This window comes from Paramisgurnus dabryanus, chromosome 3, assembly GCF_030506205.2.
Source record: "Paramisgurnus dabryanus chromosome 3, PD_genome_1.1, whole genome shotgun sequence".
Classification (NCBI taxonomy): domain Eukaryota; kingdom Metazoa; phylum Chordata; class Actinopteri; order Cypriniformes; family Cobitidae; genus Paramisgurnus; species Paramisgurnus dabryanus.
Genome location: NC_133339.1, coordinates 50010554 through 50030581, shown reverse-complemented (window position 1 = coordinate 50030581; position 20028 = coordinate 50010554). Strand labels below are relative to the sequence as shown.

Sequence of the window (20028 nt, the reverse complement as noted above, 5' to 3'; positions counted from 1 at the left end):
ACAAATGAACACAGGGACACTACGTTACACCTCTGCTTAGCACTAAATGAATCCTTATCTATCTTAATAAACTTAAGAGAAACAGATTTAATAATGTATGTGCTTCTTAAGTCTATAATTGTGTTTATATCTGTCATTACATGGACTAGAACAGCATGAAAACAATGTGGATTAAACAAATCACTGTTATAAAAATTACACTGACCATCAAAAGGTGCATTGAAGATGTTTTGCTCATAAACATCATTGTTTATCCCAGCCCTAAGCCGAACACATATGTTTAAGCCACAAAAGATTCTGGGTGCTAAAGATGATACACACAAATGACAATGCGTACAGTGAAGTAGAAACAAAACTTTAGACTCGATGTGACTAAGCTACCGTATACAACACAGTAACCGCCAGGGTCCGAAATTAACTTTTTGGCTCAGTTTTTTACTGGCCAGAATAATAAACAGCCTTTTTTGTCTCACATACATAAATTTTTTGTACATTTAATTGAGATAATAAGGTATTATGTTTAATACTAACATAAAAAAATTGTCCAGAGCAAAATTTAAAATGTATAATAAAAACATCTACATATTGATCAAAATTTAATCAACTTTATTTGTAAAGCACTTATAGAAACTGTAGTTGACCATCTAATTGACTTAAATCTAATTAACTTAAAACTCATCCCCCTGCTCACTCTCTACTGCAATTACCCCTTTTGCATGGTCCATGAATTCTGGCCTCCTACTCCTGACTAGGGCTGTCACTTTTTATTCGATATTCGAATATGCATTCGAACATGACGTGAAATATCCGTATTCGAACTATAAATAAACCATCCGGTTTTTTAAATGCCATATGTAGCGCATTTTTTACAGTAACACCTCGTAATAGGAAGGAGGCTGAGAGTGAGACCGACGACGGCAACTGTGCGCAAGAGAGGGAATCAAATGGGACCAAAATGAACCTCATGTGCATGTCAAGATAGAACTATAGTTTGTATATAAAATTACATATTGTTTATAGTGTTAAATATTATAGCAGAATAAAAAGCTTGTGTTAATACGTTCGCATTATGAAATTACCATGTATGAAGATAATTTCATATTTTTTACAACGCAATGTAAACTTTATATAAAACAGCAACAGCATTTGTCTTGTAAATGGATTTAAAATGATCATGTGCTGACTATTGCTCGTCACATTGACGACAAGTGAGATCTGCTTAAAGCGGTAAGTTTAATTTAATCTCAAGTATCAAAGGGTTTGTGCTTTATATCATTGAAAACGGGCAAACAAACAGCACGCGCAGGGTTAATGTACTTGTGAATGACGGCTCACAAACGCGCGGGATAGGCTTTGTATGTGTGCTTGTTGTCAATGACAGTTCTGGTCACAAACACGCTCAAGCGCGGGATATGTGTGCTTGTCAATAACGGGCATTAAATCCACGGAATTCCGCGGAGTTTTCTGCCGAAATCTGCAGGCGCGAATTCCGTTTGCGTCTGCCTATATACTCCTGCTGCTATTTAAGTTGCTATTTAAGTTGTCACGTTATGGTTTGTAACTGTTCTGAATCATGTTTTTTATATATATATATATAAAATTGTAATTCATAATTCATAAAATTGATAACCTGCTGTTTCAAACATTAAGTAAAAAAGTAATCCAGACAACCCTGTTTATGACTGTCACTGTTAATAATTTTGTGATTGAATCTCCATTAAGGTGGGTTTTTGATGCGCGTGGGGGGGGGCGGCGCCTAGATATTCGAATATATTCGGATACATTGCATGATATTCGAAATCCGTTCGAATTTGATTTCTCAAAAGTGACAGCCCTACTCCTGACAGAGTCTTGGTGCTACAGCATCACAGCTTTGCTTGGATCATACTCCTTGATCTCTGGAGAGGACAGCTGGACCTTAAGGAGATCTGACAGTGTATCAGACTTTAGGTTGGAGCGCCAATCGGTTTTCACCTGTTTCATGGTACTAAAACCTCTTTCACATTCAGCTGTGGAGGCAGGTAAGGACAGGACTAGGTCAACCAAAGCAAGCAAATCAGGGCAGGAATGCTGATGGCTTCTGTTGACATGGAACCAGGATATCTTCTCCAGGCACTGTGGCTCTTGGTATATCAGCACCTTTAGGACTGTCCACTGGTCAGGGATTCTTTCAACATGGATGCCAGAGGCCTCAAGGACAGGCTTGAAGTGGTCCACCAAGGTTTCCAGCTCAGTGTCACCAAAATCTAGAATAATGTTATACAACATTACAACAAGCATTACAACATGCATGCAGTTTTACTTCTCAAACTATAAAAATATGATCATGAACCTGAACCTTACCTGACTGCCCTGTAATACAAAACATAAAGTAACCTGCTGATGCATCTCCTGACTCTGGCCAGTTGGTGAAGCTGACCAGCTTGGTTGCACACAGAACCCCTACACTGGCATCCTGGAACCTGTCAGTCATACTCTCCACTAGACTGTCAAGCATTTTGTCCTGCGAGACAATGAGGCAGAGGGTCTTGCTGTCACCTCCGGTCAGCAAAACTCCCTCATAGCTGTTGGCCATTGTGGCCTTCATCATGGGCCCTTTTCTGATGATAAAAGGCTCATACTCTCACATTCTCACATACTCTTTCACATTCTCCCTCTCTTGTTGAAGTAATACTTTCTCTTAATTCTCTAAGTATTTCTTATTGCAGCTTAAATTAACATACTTGGTTTTGTACGTCTTAAGTACTGCCTTTGTTGAGCACAAGGAGCTGTGGGCTTCTGCTATGGTGATTGTAGACCTCTTCAGACAGTTTCCTCAGGTGGGTTAGTGTGTCATTCAGGAAGCCACAGAAGTGGACAACAACAGCCTCCCTCACAGTACTATAGTACTTCCTGGCCTTGGCTTGCTGGAAAACTCTGACATTTTGGGCATCAGCAGACTGAATCTAAAATGCATAAAGAATAAAGACATACAAATAGACAATTATTTGCTGTTAAAAAATAATAATGACATGTTTTATTAGTGTATAAAGCATTGGTCAATTGTTATATATTATTTCTTGTTATTTACTTTATTATTAATATCACATATTGATGAGGACTTTTGGAGTCATAATATACAGTAGCAATCTAGACCAATATCTGTTCCAGGTGCTGGACAAGCCCCTGATAACCTCGCAGGAAGTGATCCAGTGCACGCAATAGGTGTCCTACCCATCAGCTTGGAAGCTGTTTATGAGGTTTGCCCTGTTCAGTGGACTGGTGTGGTAGAATGTGTAGAGCCCACTGAGGAGGTCTTCTATTTGTCTGAAACATCAAGTTAGAACGGATGGCATCAGAAAGGCCAGTTCAAGGTGGTGTGCCATACAATGGATTCCGATGATGTAGGCCCTGTCCCCTTTCAGCCGGCTGACCACACCACTCTTGGCTCCAGTCATAACTGCTGCTCCATCAGTTCTCAGAGCGACCAACCTGCTCTTCCACTCATCACACACTCCCTCCATGATGGGGCTGATGGCTTTACTTATATTTGCAGCATCTGCCTTCTCCACTGCATTAATTCCAACAAACTTAGACTCGATCTTGCCCTCGGGACAGAATCTGACATACACTAACTCCTCCTCTTTCACAGAACTGTCCGTGGAGCCATCTGACATGATGGAGAGAAATTTTGTGTTAAGATTTTCTCTGTTGTTGTTGCTCTCTACCTCTGCAATATAATGCATGAACTCTTTACCCTGCTTCTCATTTCTGTATGTTGACCCCACAGCAAATCCTTATTTTTTCTTAGGGACATTAACCTAATATTACAGAGCCATAGAAAAGCATAGAGCTCTCAATGTCAGCATTAGCAGGCTTATTTTTTTACTGTATTTACATAATTATTTTGAATTAAATCAAAGCTTTACAAAATCGGAGAAATAACCAATACTGGCCCACGTCTGCTAAATAATCTTTTAAAACTACCGACAAAAACACTACTCTAGCTACAGGAGGAAAAAATTCACTTACTTGCACATCCACTTGAGTCAGAAAGTGGCCTGGGCTTCTTGCCAATGGGATGTACAGTCCTAAACAGTAGCTTCATCTTCTTGCTGGTCTGCGTTGAAATTGCCATTGGTGCTTTCACAGAAGTTTGCGGGAGTAGAGGCTCCGATTGAGCCAGGGACACAGGCATGCATGCAATGTGACATTTGCTGTATTCATGATCACGAATATTCTCAAGTTTCATCGTTTTATTTCCGATTAAAAATGAGTTGTTTCTGTTTTTATCTGTAGCATACTGGCAACACACCGAACAACTTATCACGGCAGCGTCAGAATCATACTGTAGCCAGCCTCTTGAAACTCCATTTCTCATAAAACTTTCTTTTTTTATATAACTCATCCCCCTTTTCGTCTGCGAGTTTTCGTTTTAACGGTTGGCTCACTCCCGATAAATGTCGGCACATGTCAGCTGATAGCAGATAGCTGCAGACCGCAAGTTAGCTGCAGTACAAGTCTCTAGTGCTTCCAGTCTCGCGGGTCAAGGCACTGTTTACCTTCCCGTTCCCACTCCCGACACATTGTCGCAAGATTCGGATAGTAAATAATGTCTTTGTCTACTAGTTCACCTCGTCCCCAGATTAGTTACTGGCAAACACATTATATTGCATTACTATTTTGGTATTAAAATCACCCGCCAGCGTGGCGGATAGCTTTTTGAATTGAGTCGCCAAAAGGAAAATCTACACGCATTTGGCGTTTGGCGGGTGTTAATTTCGGACCCTGGTAAGCGTGCTTCAGAAACTAAACGGGGGCTGGTAAGTCCTTTTTCAATAACTTTGTATATTTCTATTGTGGTTGTGAGGTTGCTCTTACATACACGTGATGTTACATACCACAGTTATATAATAAAAAAGCTTTGTTGAGTGTTGGATCTTTCAAACGCAACTTGCCTAAATTACTGTATGCAACACAGTAAGTGGGCATCAGAATCTAAATCGTGGCTGGTAAGTCCTTACTTATCACTAACCATGTATATTTCTATTGTTATATTACAGTTGTATTATTAAGTGTTGCACCTTTATTATCGTTTAATGTTTTAAGTAAATTAAAATCGTCAAACATACATGCTTAGACACGGATGTTACAATCAGAACATATCAAGTGATCTCTAATAAAAGCAATAGTGAAACATAGTAACTTACTAAAATGTTCACATAATACTGCTGTGCCATTCCTGTCAGATCCAATATTAATGGTGAAATTTGGCTTCCAACCCATCAGGTCCAACACTACCATTTCTTTTTAATTTAGAGATGGCTTGAAATACTTCAGATGGCTGAATTCTTGAAAATCAAAAAGATCCATCAGTTAGATTTAATGAACTTAAAGAAACTAAATAATCAGAGTATATTGAACTACTAATTTGAGAAAAATGTGCATTGAATGCCTGAGCGATCATAAGAGGATCAGAAATAACATTATCAATAATACTATTAATAAAGCAGGAGTTTGAACCAGATTTTTTTCCAATTGGTTTGTTCCGAACAGAAACAGTATTTTAACGTTTTCGGTTCAACCCTAAAATTAACGTTGCTGAACAGGTTAGAGCAAAAAAAGTTACCAAACCCGTTAATAATGTTCCATGTCAGCTAGGGGTGGGCAATATGACCAAAATCTTCTATCACGATAGGATTAATTTTATATCATGATAACCGTATGTATCACGGTAGGGGTTGAATGACTTCAAAATATTTAAAGTCGACTGTTATGACATCAAAGTCAAGTTGACGTCGACTAGTTGATGTCAATCATACAAAACACAAGAGATGGGACTGCTTTTCAACATGCCACAATTTATTAGCAGAACATTAATACAGATGCTGATTATACAGCTTATGTTGCAACTTACCGTAACAATGCAACAATAACTCCCGTTTAAACCATTTTTTATCAATACATGTCGGCATAACAATGCTAAAATTATACAGCTCCTATGTTGCAACTTAATGTTAACTAGGGATGGCGAAAACTAAACATTTTCTTGACCGGCCACCAAGCCTCATTAGCCGGTTGAAACCGTTTAAAATATGCTACGCCGTTTGAAATAACAGCCTTTTCGAGCCACGCCTGCAATTTCGCAACCCTGTCACATCTCTCTGCGCTCTGCCTCCGGCTCCCACACACACACACACTTTTTTAAATCCCCTACAACGCAGAAAATGAGTCCCGCAAACGCGGCGCCGAATCGGAGGACAAATGGCTGCTTAGTTTCGAAATAGTTTAGGTACAAAGTGATTGCGTTGAAAATAAAAGCGTTTGTGAAGCTCATTTGAAAATTGCTGCCACTCATTTAAGAAAATGACATCTCCGAAGAGACTGCGCTTTAGTTTGAGGTAGTGCTAACAATAATAAAAACAGGATGATCATCATCACCTTATCTGTTACCACTGAAATGTAGATGTCATGCATTTCCAAATCTAAACCCATCTTATGCGGAATGTTGCCTAATAGACTGCAACACGATTGAACCAATTGATAAAACGGGCACCTTCAGAATGCGTAAAAGACGCACCGGCCAAGGCGGGCCTAACTCACTGTGTGCGCGAAAGCCATTGTCTGTTCTAGAACAATTGCAGCAAATATATTTAATGCTAATGTATGAGGCATATAGGCATACGCTGAGTTTTATTCATTTATTATGAGGTGCGTTCTAGTTTGCAATGCAAGTGAACGCGCCGTGCCGGCGCCTTTATGCACGGACCGGTTATTATATTCTCTGCTTTATTTGCTTTTTATTTATTAAATACATGCAATTGGTTGATGAAACATTTATTTAAAGGGGACAGAGAATGAAAAACCATTTTTACCTTGTCTTTGTTGAATAATGGTAGTCTACCCACATTCACAAACCTACAAAAAGTGCTAAACATGCTAAACATCTCAGTCTTATAGAAATTCCTCTTTTAGAAATGTCAGCCAGAAAACAGCCCAATCTGAAAAACTGATGCTTATGACATCACAGGCATCTAACTGCCCCTCTACTTTAAAATAATTGGCTGCATTTTTTGAGTGGCAGCAAAGTCAGCCAATCAGTAATGAGATTGCAAGTTGAGCCAGTAGGGGGAGCCAAATAGGTGCAAAACCACTTGTTTAAAATCCCCCACCCTAATAGAGCTATCTGAGAGAGGTTTTTAGGAAGCTTCTAAGGCATTACAGACCCAAACAAAAAAAATTGTCTACATGTCACATCACAGAACAAGGATAAATACCCCATTCAATCATTCTATGTCACCTTTAAGATACAATTTATACAAAACGAAATTCACTCCAAAGAAATGCTTTCTACAAAGCAAAACTTAATTAAGTGGTAAAAATAATGTCTGAGGATTATTAATTTATTTTTTAAAATAGCCTGTAGCATTAACTTTTCGCAAACCTTGTAAGCGTGCGAAACCAAACACAGTGGCATCGTGACAAATGTTTTACAGTACAAACAGGCCAGTTATGAATAACTGACTGTGAGGTATTTGTTGACTTCATACAAAAAGACCTTGGAAAGAAAGAGATGACTAACTGTAGTAGCATTTAGTCCACTGTCTATAATAGCATATAATATAATAGGTCAACCATCGGTCAAACATCATCAGTTAACATCCCTAATGTAAACAATGCAACAATAAATAAAAAAAGTATAGTGATCAACGCGATTAGTCGACGTCAGGCTTAAAGCGTCACGACATTGCATTAAGGTCGACCAGTTGGTTCAACCCCTATATCACGGTAGAGTTTTTTGTTTTAATAAGGTTTTTCTGTTATTAAAATCTTTAATACCATAGAAATGTTTATAATTCTCACAAAAACCTTATACAAGCATAAAAAGAAGATAAAAACAAACAAAATTAAATAAAGAAATTATAATAAATAAGGGGTAACTTCCTCTTTAAGACCAAATTTTTTACCTTTAGCTGTTCACTTTCCCCTAAGCCTTAAATGGCCGTGTTTTTGAGGATACTTGCAAAGATGGGAATTTTGATGCATATATCTATTTAAGGCCAATAAAGTGGCAAAAATGCTCACAAGCTTAATGAGCAGCGGTTGTGTGACTTGCGCGCTCCTCATAGACAGAAAGAGCAGCGGTTGCGTGACTTGCGCGCTCCTCACACACAGAAAGAGCGCACTCATACAGATCTGTGGTTTGTTTCAATGGCTTAAAATAGGGCTGGGCGATATGACCCAAAAAATTATCGAGAAAATGTTTTCCATATCAGTCAATATCGATAATTATCATGATAAATAACAAATCTTTACTCCTGTCAAATTTAAAGGCAGATTTTTGCTCCTGAATGAAAATTCTAAAAACCAGCCAGTTAATAATGGTTTTAAACTACTTTTTATTCAGATCATGACAAATACAAATACTAAAATCTTGTTTTAATGCATCTGTATTAAATGTAAATCTATTTGTTATGAATTCAACACATTTCTGACACAAAAGCAGCAGACTACTGTCACTTTAAGACCCAAGACATACTGCTTTAAGTTTCAATATACTGAATAACAGCTGTTTATGTTCAAGAAAGAAAACTTAGTTCAGTGATCACGCGTGTGTTATACATATACGAGCTATACACGCTGATAAATGGATGTCAAGAGTGTCACGTTGCTGTTGGAGCGCACATACGCAAACACTATATTCACTGCAGTGGTGGATCTGCTGCTTTTCCTCAGTTTTCTGAATTTGTGAATTTCCTGTAAATATACTTTTAAAGCTGTGCGGACGTGTGCGTGCGCAAGGCGGACGCTGAATGAAAGTACAGTATACTGCACCTATTGTGTCTGCTGTGTTTGACGAACCCTGTTTGCGCGTCCAACATTACACACAAGAAAATGTTTCCGCGCATTTGGATTCCGTGATTCCGTCCGCGTTATCCGCATCGTGAAAATCATAGGTCTCTACTAATAAATGAATAACTTGCCTCATCTTCCGCTCCTTCAAGTCACTGTGATGGTAAACCAAGAGCGCGTGCCGCATCCGGAAGTGCTCGCGCAACATTACGCACAGTGCGTAAACATTATCGATCACTTATCGAACTGTCCTTATCGTCTTATCGAAAAAGTTTATATCGGTAAAATTATCGTTATCGAATTATCGCCCAGCACTAGCTTAAAATAACTAACTTATTTCAAAACTGCAGTGCTTAAATACGTGTAAGTAGGCTGCTCATTAGGACATTAAACTTAAATTATTAGTCTACATAATTTTCCTTAAGTCTCTATCTTGTCATCAAACATAAAAAAGCTACATTATGTAAGTGGCGTAACTGTAATTCTGACATGCCTATATTTGTTGAGTGCACTTAAACACGTGCACACACACACAGAAGAAGAACGAATTCCAAACGGTGCTTCGGGAAGATGCAGCATAAACAGTCCCCCCACATAAAGTGAAAATAAGTTGTTTTTCAGTGCTTTATTCGCCAAATGTATTTTAATGGACTACAGTATGAGACACAGTAGCGCAACTCTCAAGTTTATACATGAAGAGTTCTGATGGAATGGGGATAATCACGTTTGATTGGAGTTGTACCAGACACTTTCAATCGCATGTGCATCTGTGCGTACGGAAACTGCTTACTTTAATGCCTTTTTGTGGTTAAATTGTTTAAAATCACTTGTTAATTTTGTAATTTGCAAGCCTTTGAAACACGTGCAAATGATCAACTATCACCTTATTTAAATTTGCGTATTAATCTGCAAATCGAATGCGAGCGGAACCGTGGGTCGTGATCCGGATAGATCACGGATCAACTGCGATCCGTTACACCACTAATTAGTATAAAAAAACAACATCTTGAGATACTTGGTAGCCTGCAATATTTACCTCTTATGATTGCGCATTAGAGACTTGGGCTTGAGTAAGTTAGGCTACTTGCTGGTGGCAAGCCTCTAATTTCTCCGATGAGTCAACGGCGACCGGAAGTGAACTTCACCGAGTCATATTGCACAGAGATCTTGTCAAAGAACGAAAAAAAATAAGGGTATTGACCGGTTACCATTATTTTAAATAAACGATTCTGTTCCGGAACATATATTTCTTAAAAGTTTCTGGTTTTGTTTCTGTTCCTTGCAAAACATCAAAAGTTTCTGGTTTGCTTTCTGGGAACCGCTTCAAAGCCTTGTGATACAGTCATTATTTGATTTATTAACCTCTTGAAAAGCACCTCCACTCTGGCCCAAACCATGAAAATATTTTAACTAAACCATTTAGAGTATAAGCATAACAGTGGTATCATTAGATAGAAGACACTTTGAGCTTCATTTTCCAGGTTTCAAAATTATTTTTAGATAAAAATTTAAAAAGTTAGAGAGGCTGAAGTACATTGTAATACATTTTTTTATTACATTGTTAACTTCAGAATAGAAAAAATCCCATGCATTCTCAACAGAAGGAATTAAGTAAAATCTAGTCCAATTAATATTAGCCAGTTTATTTGTAAATTGTTCAGTATTTATGTTTTTGCATTGTCTGACCTTTAATATATTTGGGTGGTAGTTTTATGGCGCCTGTGCAAAACACAAATGAAGAAAAAAATGAAGCGAGTGTGCAGAAGTCTAGCCATGATCACAACGATGCTCGATGCCAAACAAACACCTGGGCTTTTAATGCATGCGAGACGAGGCTGGCTGCCAACGCAACGAAATGACATCCACAGTGGATCTGATAGGGTGCAAATACACTTAGGAGACCGAAAGCAAAGCAACGCTGTTAATGCTGCTATACACAGGGAAGGAGATCAGAAGCAGTTTTTAATGAACAGATTAAAATCTAATTAAATTGCATTACACAATGTTACTTCCGCATACCATTCTTCCAAAGGATGTCTATGTGAGTGTCCTAACATTCCCTTTATACAACTCGCATTCCTAATGTTAGTTTCCGAGGGAAGGTTATACAGCGTCTGTGTTCTTCCACAACCGAACACTCCGTTTCCATGGGTACTCATAACAGATCACTGCGTTAAAAAAGTCTCTATGGAAAACATTTTTTTAAAGTAATTTTGGTTACATTTGGCAATCTTTAAAGACTTGTTTACTGATTGTTGAGAAACTGCATGGTTTGCTTTGCCTCTGGCCCACACATGTGTCATGCAAAGCTGTGGGCGGGACTACAAAAGCAGTCCTTGTAATTTGAATTTTAAGGTGGGGATAGAAATCTCATTGACATCACACATTGGCACATTCCTGAACTGACTGTTTTCTTGGCGCCAAATTATGTATTATAGTTACAAGGACGTTTGTACTTCTGGAGCTTGTAGGATGTTTATTTAAGTATGATGACCTCTTATATAACAAAGTATCAAGTTAAAATAGATTTTTTGATACACTGCCCCTTTGAAGTCAGGTGTTAGATTTAAATACAAGTTTGGGGGGGTTGTCAGTGTTTGTCAATCAGTATGAATTGATCTTTAGTGAACCAGGTTGATGCTGCACATTGGTGGTGGTTGAGGAGATTCCCCCATTCATATGTAAAGCTCTTTGAGTGCTGCAGAAAAGCTCTATATAAATATAACAAATTATTATTATTATTATTAAACTAAAGCCCTTTGTTTTTGTTGTCACTAGAACATAAAAATTACAATTTAAATGCATCACCAAAGAATAAAACCTAATTACAGGTTGTGCTCCATAATCAACACGTTATCCTGCTACATCTTTCAGGATGAGCCTTTGTATATTCACTCACATTGAGGAAGTTGTCCTCTGTAAAATGCGCAAGACAAAGACGTAGGATGTGGGGTAAAAATTTTCAGGAACAGAGATAAAAATAATTTTTAGCCATTGTTCCCCAAGTCCGACCTCCCTACGAAGGCTGAACAAAGAGGTTCTGCATCCAAGGGGAAACTTTCAGCGTCTTGACACCATGGCAACAACATTCGACTATAAAGACTCATGGTCTTCTCTGTCCGCACACCTCCAGACCTGCGATGCAGAGCGAGTCGTGAGTATAAACGAGGCTTTAAGTGGCACAACACCTCGGTCCAGCCCCCTTTTTAATGGGTGGCTGGACTGAGGTGTTGTGCCACTTAAAGCTTTATGCAAATTCCTGCTGTTGTTGCGTCAAAACATACAGCAAAAGTAGTAGTCCTTAAACAATTATTTCGGGTTAAGAGACTGTCTCCCTTTGCAGTGCAGATTTTTATGCTCAAACACACAAACTAAAAAAGTAAAAAGTGAAATTGCATAATAGGGACCCATTTAAAGTCATTTGATCCTTTCGTGTTGTGAATAGGAAAGCATTAAAACCTTATGTTTTCATGGCTTACGGATGTCATGAATGTTGTTTTAATGTATTCATGTAAAAAGAAATGTAATCCAACCTATTGAAAACATTGTTATTTTGTACTTATTGTCTGTTTTTAAGAAGATTTTTACTTTGTGATTGTTCCTCTAATACTAAACAAAACCTTGCTGCTGTATATTTTCATAGAATATATATATATAAATATTGTTAAAAGACTGAAGAATATCTGATCCAGTCATGCATAAATAAACTCATACATAAAGCACTCAAATATTTAACCCTTAACAGCTGTGTGTGAATGGCTGTGTCAGTGTTGACATGTTGTCTTTACAGTGAAGTGTTCAGTGTGTAAAAGTGTATCAGATACCTATGACCCATACCTGGATATTGCTCTGGAGATTCGGGTAAGATTCTCTATTCCAGTTGTGTCACAACGATCAGGTGTCCAGCTCAGAAAACTGAATCTCTCTCACTCTCTCTCATTCTCTCTCACTCTCTCTCACACACTCTCTCTTACTCTTTCTCTCTCTTTCTCTCTCTCTTTCTCTCTCTCTTTCTCTCTCTCTCTTTCTCTCTCTCTCTTTCTCTCTCTCTCTCTCTCTTTCTCTCTCTCTCTCTGTCTCTCTCTCTCTCTCTCTCTCTCTCTTTCTCTCTTTCTTTCTCTCTTTCTCTCTTTCTTTCTTAGCAAGCAATAAACATTGTTCGTGCTCTGGAGCTGTTTGTAAAGCCGGATGTTTTGAGTGGTGAGAATGCTTACATGTGTGCCAAGTGAGTACATTTATATCCATGAGAAAGTTTTATACTGAAAGTAACTTGTAACTGTTAAATTAAAACCAAATCTGCTTTTCTTTTCAATCATTACAACAGGAAGTTATAATAATATGAAATGATAGCACTAGGGGCCGTTCACATGTCACGCCTAAAACGTGGAAAAAGCTAGGCGCGTAGGTTATTGTCACATGACCTGCGGTGCGCTTGCGGCATTCTGAAAAGTTTAGGTGTTTTTAACTCGAGGCGGACGCGCCTGGAAAAAACATGCATGTCGCAACCGTGTCGCTTTATGAACGTGCATGCCGCGCACCTACATTTGAAATAACGAATTTGAGCGTGCAAAAGACGCAATATGTGAATGACCCCTTAGTTATGTAGTAAGTCAACTTCCAAAAAAAACCCAATCCAAATACTTAGACTGAAGGACCTGAGACACATCCCTGCAGGACAATGTGATTGAGTGAGAGAGTTGCGGCTCTGTTTGTGGATATGTCACACGGTTTCTCTTGTCTGCAGATGTAAGAAGATGGTTCCAGCAACTAAGCGGTTTACAGTGCACCGGACTTCAAATGTTCTGACCCTGTCACTCAAACGGTTCGCCAACTTTAGTGGAGGGAAAATTACTAAGGTATTTATACCGTTACTGTGTATAGGCATGTAGATGTGCGGTCTGTGATAAAGCCACTCATTTCCACACTGATGTTTCCACTCAGGATGTTGGTTACCCAGAAGTCCTCAACATCCGTCCGTACATGTCTCAGAGTGTTGGTGATGCTGTGATGTACGGCCTCTATGCTGTGCTGGTGCATTCTGGGTATAGCTGCCACGCTGGACATTACTACTGCTACGTCAAGGTGAGAAATTTACCGCGGTGGTGCGTAGGGTTGGGAACCGAGCACCGGTTCTTATTCGGAACCGGTTCAGTTTTTTTTTAAAGCAACCGCAACCGCAAAAATAAAAATTCTTAGGTTTTGGTTCTAAAAGCGGTTTTGATGCAATGCACGTGCAAAGCGCTGAGAGCGAGCGGTCACTTTAAATAGCCATGTCTTACCTCGTGAATATTAGTTTCGTGACCTGCTGATGACTTGCTGGCTTGGGCGGAACAATGAGGTTAGAGAGTTAGTGCGTTTACATGCACAGTCTTACGCCGATTATGCTTAATAAACTGATAACACGTGGGGTCATGTAAACGCGTAAAACAGTTTTCTTTAATCGGGGAAAGCTCATAAACGGCGTAAGCAAAAAACGATCGGCACAGGTAGTTTTTTGCTCATTACGCCGATTTCGCGTGGCATGTAAACACCTTAACCGGCTTTCTCACGGTTTTGTCCATGTGCGCATGTCTCCGCATATGAAAGATAAACGTCACACGCGGAAGTAAGCGCAAAGTAACGCATAAAAGTCTCCGCTCGACTAAAGCAGTTTGCAGAGAAACTGTTAAAATAGAAGTTCATGTTACATTTACAGGTTCTGCGCACACGAGAAGAGATACAACAGTACAGCTTAAGACAGATAAGTCGTTGACTTTTTGATCGACTATTGTGTACTATAGGCAGTGACGTCACTGCCTGCGAGAAAACTGATAATTCACCAAGTCCCATGTAAACGCAATTGACTGCATAGCCGGCTTATTAATTTGCATGTAAACGCATGAAAACAGTTTTCTATAATAAGCAGATTTTTAATAGTTATCCGCTTATTCTGTGCATGTAAACGCACTCATTCTCTCTTGGTCAAGGTTGCGAAAAAGTATCAAACTACCATAGCAACATGTGTTTTCAGTGCTGTGCAGACATAACCCCAAAAAGGTTCCTCAACTGGACTGTGTGTTGTTTTACGGATGAAAGTGATCAAATAAACACGCACATAGGCGCAGATCTCGTAGTTGCTCCGGGGCTCGAGCAGCACCCACCGAAATGGCCATGCACATTATGCTCAATTTCTTCACATTTCGCATCTAAAACAAGCATAAAACTTGACCGTGCTGCTTTCCTCCAAAGCGCATGGACGCTCCAAAGCATCTGTTGTTGCTAAGTAACCTGCTTGAAGTTGTGACAATCAGCCTCAGGCGGAAAAGAAGTCTGCACATATGAACACGCATGTTTGTTAAGAAACGGATATCTGATCCTCATAGGGTTGTGCCGATAGAAGATCTTAAAAAAAAAAAATATTGCCAATGGCAGGCTTTCATGGCAATAGTCATCACGATAGTTGGCGAATGTATTATCATCATCATCATCATAGTTTTACATTAACATGCACATTGCATGCTTTCCCCGCATGAGGGTTTGTGGATGTGACGCAATGAATGTTGTTAGAGATTTCTTCTTGCACACACATGGACTTAATGCACGCGTCTTGGACTCCTTCTAGCACTTGAAATAAATCCAGCGCGTCATTATTTATTTATTTACTTGTTTATTGTAGCACTTCCATCCGTCACAACGACAAGTGAAAAACCTTTTTGTGGTTATGTTTCCAGCCGTGCTGAAAACGCGTTATGGTGTTTTGGTAGTGCAGATTGATACTTTTACGCAACTTTGAGTGACCAAGAGAAAACGTCAGTTTCTCAATCCTGGTTTATTATGTTCATACATTTGCAATTCATAAACATATTACAAAAATGTATGATTAACAAAGAATAATAGTCAACTTTATAATGGTTAATGTTATGAAATAAGACTTGCACATGCGACCTCCGGAGGCTACAGCCTTCAGATTGAGAAACATACAATATCTTGCCTCGTTCCGCCCCCAAGCCAGCAGGTCATCAATGATATCGGTTGCCTTCCCTTGCAAATAGCGCATTAACTCTGCTTCTGCTGGCTGTTTGCGTTAACATGAACCTGAACACATCTCACTGGGTGAGATTGTACTTTATATTTTTCATAATTTGTGAAGAGCACACCACCGCAGGGCGCACTTCCCCACCGCGGGTCACACTCCACTACCGCGGTGGTAATTACAACCGTCACAGCCTTATCTGGTTAGAAGTTAAAATATAAATTCAATCCAAATTAATTTATGTAGCGCTTACATTACCTTTCCATTACCCTACAATTTGCCCCAAAATTCCTGTATATCACAAAACTTTTTATACTTGCAAGGTAGTTTTTCAGACAATTTGGAAAAGGTAAATTTTGCAAAACTGCAATGGAAACAGTTTCACATTTTCAGGTCAACTAATGTATAGGCTTGTCGGGATAGTCGGTGAAACGGTGATTACCGGTGCTTCAGTCTCTCACACTTGCCCACCGCGACACCGTCTTTCACCGTCGTTTTGATATTTTCTTGTAATTAAATCATTTAGTTTCTTTAGAGAGGGCAAACACTAACAACTGAATGTGTCTGCTGCCTGAGTTCAGTGGAGCTGAACGCGCATCAGGTCACAGAGCAGCAGGTGTCAGATTTCATTTACTGTCAGAGTGTGAAAGGCAAGCTGACTGACCAGACGATGGCAGAAGACGCGTGCCCACTTTTTTTATAATATACATGTATGATCTTTAATATAAGTGAGATCAGTTTTGTTGTTGTGTTTTTCATCAAGTAATAATATACCGATCATTCAAGCAGCGCTTTATGGAGAAGTTGCCGGTTGCTCTGCTTGGGACTGGCGGGTTCTGTGAGAATTACCTGCACACATTTACTCAAGCACTTAATTAAACCAGCTGTTGCACTGGCATTGCACGCAAATTCATACGCGATTTAACGCAGCGTAAGCAAGCGCTGCATTTAAACAGTTGTGTAATTGAAAGTAAAATGCGTACGTCTGCATGCACATTTATAAGCCCCTCCCACATGGTGATACCGGTATCACCAGGTTTGTCACGTGCTGATTAACCGGTGGGAAAATTGTCACCGCAGCAACCCTAGTAGTGTAATGAATGAATTTAGGATAATAGTGTTGTGAATCATATTCATTACAAGTAGGCTCATCTGTGGGGTCTGTGGCATGTAACAAAGTTAATCTCACAACATTATTTATATTGCTAAATGGTTTTGAAATATATAAACTAGATTCTTCTAGCTTAGACTAGGACACGCTATAGCGTCATATTGGCCCATTCCAAATCGTGCCATTTTAGCAGACTGGCTTTAGTATAAGCTGTTTTTTGAGGAGGAGATATTTTTGAGTTTTTTAACTTGGTCAAGGCACCACAGAAAAATGTTTTTTGTTTTTAACAACCCAGCCAAATTTGAATGATAGAAAACTGTCATAAAAAAATAAGTTATCAGAATCTTGTAAAAACAGGCAGGATTCTCTGCTCTCAATCACTGGAGGCGTGTAATATCCTAAATAATATTATATAACCAAATTAAAAGAATTTGAGAATTTGTGAACTCTGTCATCTTACACATCAGCACTGTCAGAGATAGAACCTGACGGTGTTGTCAAAAGTTTTTTTATGCATGCTGTAGTGTTGGGCGATATGCCCCATTTTGAGATCGTCCTATTGTCAGCCTGTGAGATCGGCGATACACGATAGTATCGGGGGGTGGGGGAAGTAGTTTACTCATTTTTTTTATTTGTTAATTTTTGACTCATTATAACAAGTCCCTTGATTGGTGGACAAAAAAAGAACAAGAGCAACATCGTCATGACCACACCTTCTTAAAACTGATGCCATATAATGCGAGCGCGTCATTAAAACCCTAACCATGATTACTTAATAACTGTAAAAACATGCATCTGCACACACACACACACATGCGTGCGCGCACATACATACAAACAATCCAATGCATTTGTTTAGTGCTGTTGCAGAAGGCTACACGTGGCTACAGTGGTGCTCTCAGAGGTGGCTTTTTAAACACATTGGTCCAGCGGAACGCGATCATATTTTAAACGCAATCATATTTTAAACACGAGGGACGTGTTGCTACAACTCATTGAAATGCATATCATAAACAGGATTAATACCTAGTGATCTGACTTCTGACAGAGCTCAGCTCTCCGCACGTACTTGAGAGAGGCGCCAATATGCAGCTGGTCATATTTTAAACAAAAAGTAAAGTTTGCCTCAGCTCGCATGAAACGCATTAAACTGAACAAATACATAAGGATTACTACTTTAGTTTATGTTTAGACTTCGGACAGATGCGAGAGCGCGTGCACGTGAGACGGATAGAAGCGCAGCTGGATTTAGTGCTAGAAGGAGTCCAAGACGCGCGCATTAAGTGCAGGTACGTGCAAGACGGAATTCTCTCTCTACAAGCTCTCTGCGTAAAGTGAAGCCCACAAACCCTCATGCGAGGAAACTCATGCAATGTGGATGTTAATGTAAAACTATGATGATAATGATAACCATTCGCCCGCTATCGTCTTGGCGATATGTCTGAAGATCATCGATACACGATACTATCGTCTATCGGCACAACCGTAGCATGCTGAATATGTCTTGTACACTGCAGCAATTAAATTTTTTCTTTACTGCTGGCTGTCTCCAAAACCTTTCTAAAATGGTTAAATTCCATACAAAGTTCTGAGATTATCATTATTGGGTATGGAGTGCTGACATGTTAAAGCTGTGACCAAATAATTTGTCTAAAATATCAATGTTAAACCTTAGCAGAGCATGTGTAATACTGCTGTATTATCATACAGTGGAAGTAGAATAGGGGTCCTCATGATTTGTTCTAATTTGAACATACTACTTCATAATTTATTCAAAATTATAAAAAAGTTTCGTGTTGATGTAAACTATGGACATAATTTTACTGGGCTGATTTAATATACAAAATATTGTTAGATTTTCATTTATAGTATTTTTTGCTTGTTTAATATGCAAAGCTCTTATGTGAAGTAATATTTCCCCTCTCTATTTAAACTAGCAGCAACCGCTTCTCTTATTGCTTTATATAAATGCATCACCTCATGCCAGTCATAAATAAATGATTTTATAGACAATGTGTAATGCGTTTCGCTCACTGAGCTCTGATTGATTCACTTGACACAGAAGAATTGGTTCGTTCAGAACCAAAACAGTATTTTAACATTTCCGTTTTTGGTTCAACCCTAAAGTTGACATTCCTGAACTGGTTAGAACAAAAATAAAAGTTCCTGAACCGGTTAATAACGTTCCATGTAAGCTGTGGGACATACAAATAAGTAGGCTGATCATTTGGACATTAAACTTAAATTATTAGTCTACATAATTTTCTTTAAGTCTCTATCTTGTCATCAAACTTTAAAAAAGGCTACATTATGTAAGCAGCATAACTGTAATTCTGACATGCCTACATTTGTTGAGTGCACTTAAACACGTGCACACACAGACGCAGTACGGATTCCAAACGGCGCTTCGGGAAGATGATGCAGCATAAACAGTCGGTCCACATAAAGTGAAAATTACATTGTTTTTCAGTGCCAAATGTGTTTTATACATCAAGAGTTCTGATCCTTGAAGGGCATCGGGATAATCACGTTTGATTGGAGTTGGACCGGACACATTCAAACACATGTGCGGCTGTGTGTACAGAAAATTGTTCAACTGCGATCCGTTACACCACTAATTAGTATAAAAAAATCTTGAGAAACTTGGTAGCCTACAATATTTACCTCTTATGATTTGAGCATTAGAGACCTGGGCTTGAGTAGGCTACTTGCTGGTGTCAAGCTTCTCATGTCAACAACGACCGGAAGTGAACTTCATAGTCATATTGCGAAGAAATCTTGTCAAAGAACGGAAAAAAAAGGTATTAACTGGTTACCATTATTTTCTGGTTTCGTTTCTGTTCCTTGAACTGGTTCAAAGCCTTGGTGCCAACATGATTGTGATGTTCAAAAACCAAACAATTTCATGAAAGAAAAAATACTGTAATAATCAGTGATTCACCTGCCAACATCGACGAAATATAAATTAGTTAAGATTGCTTCTAATATAGCGCTTAAGAGGAAACCTCTTAAATTGCAGGTCTTTTTATAAAGTTCAGTCTGTGCCTCAGTGTGCTTATAACCAGAGCCAGAC

General features: G+C 38.9%; 1 protein-coding gene across 1 annotated transcript in view; it reads left to right on the top strand.

The window, feature by feature from the left end:
- The window catches only part of usp36 (ubiquitin specific peptidase 36), a 136562-nt gene that overhangs the window by 21729 nt on the left and 94805 nt on the right, over nt 1-20028 (top strand). The window contains exons 7-10 of the mRNA XM_065249936.2: nt 12623-12693; nt 12975-13057; nt 13577-13688; nt 13774-13914. Coding sequence (XP_065106008.2) covers nt 12623-12693; nt 12975-13057; nt 13577-13688; nt 13774-13914 — 407 coding nt within the window. The remainder of the gene's footprint in view (nt 1-12622; nt 12694-12974; nt 13058-13576; nt 13689-13773; nt 13915-20028) is intronic.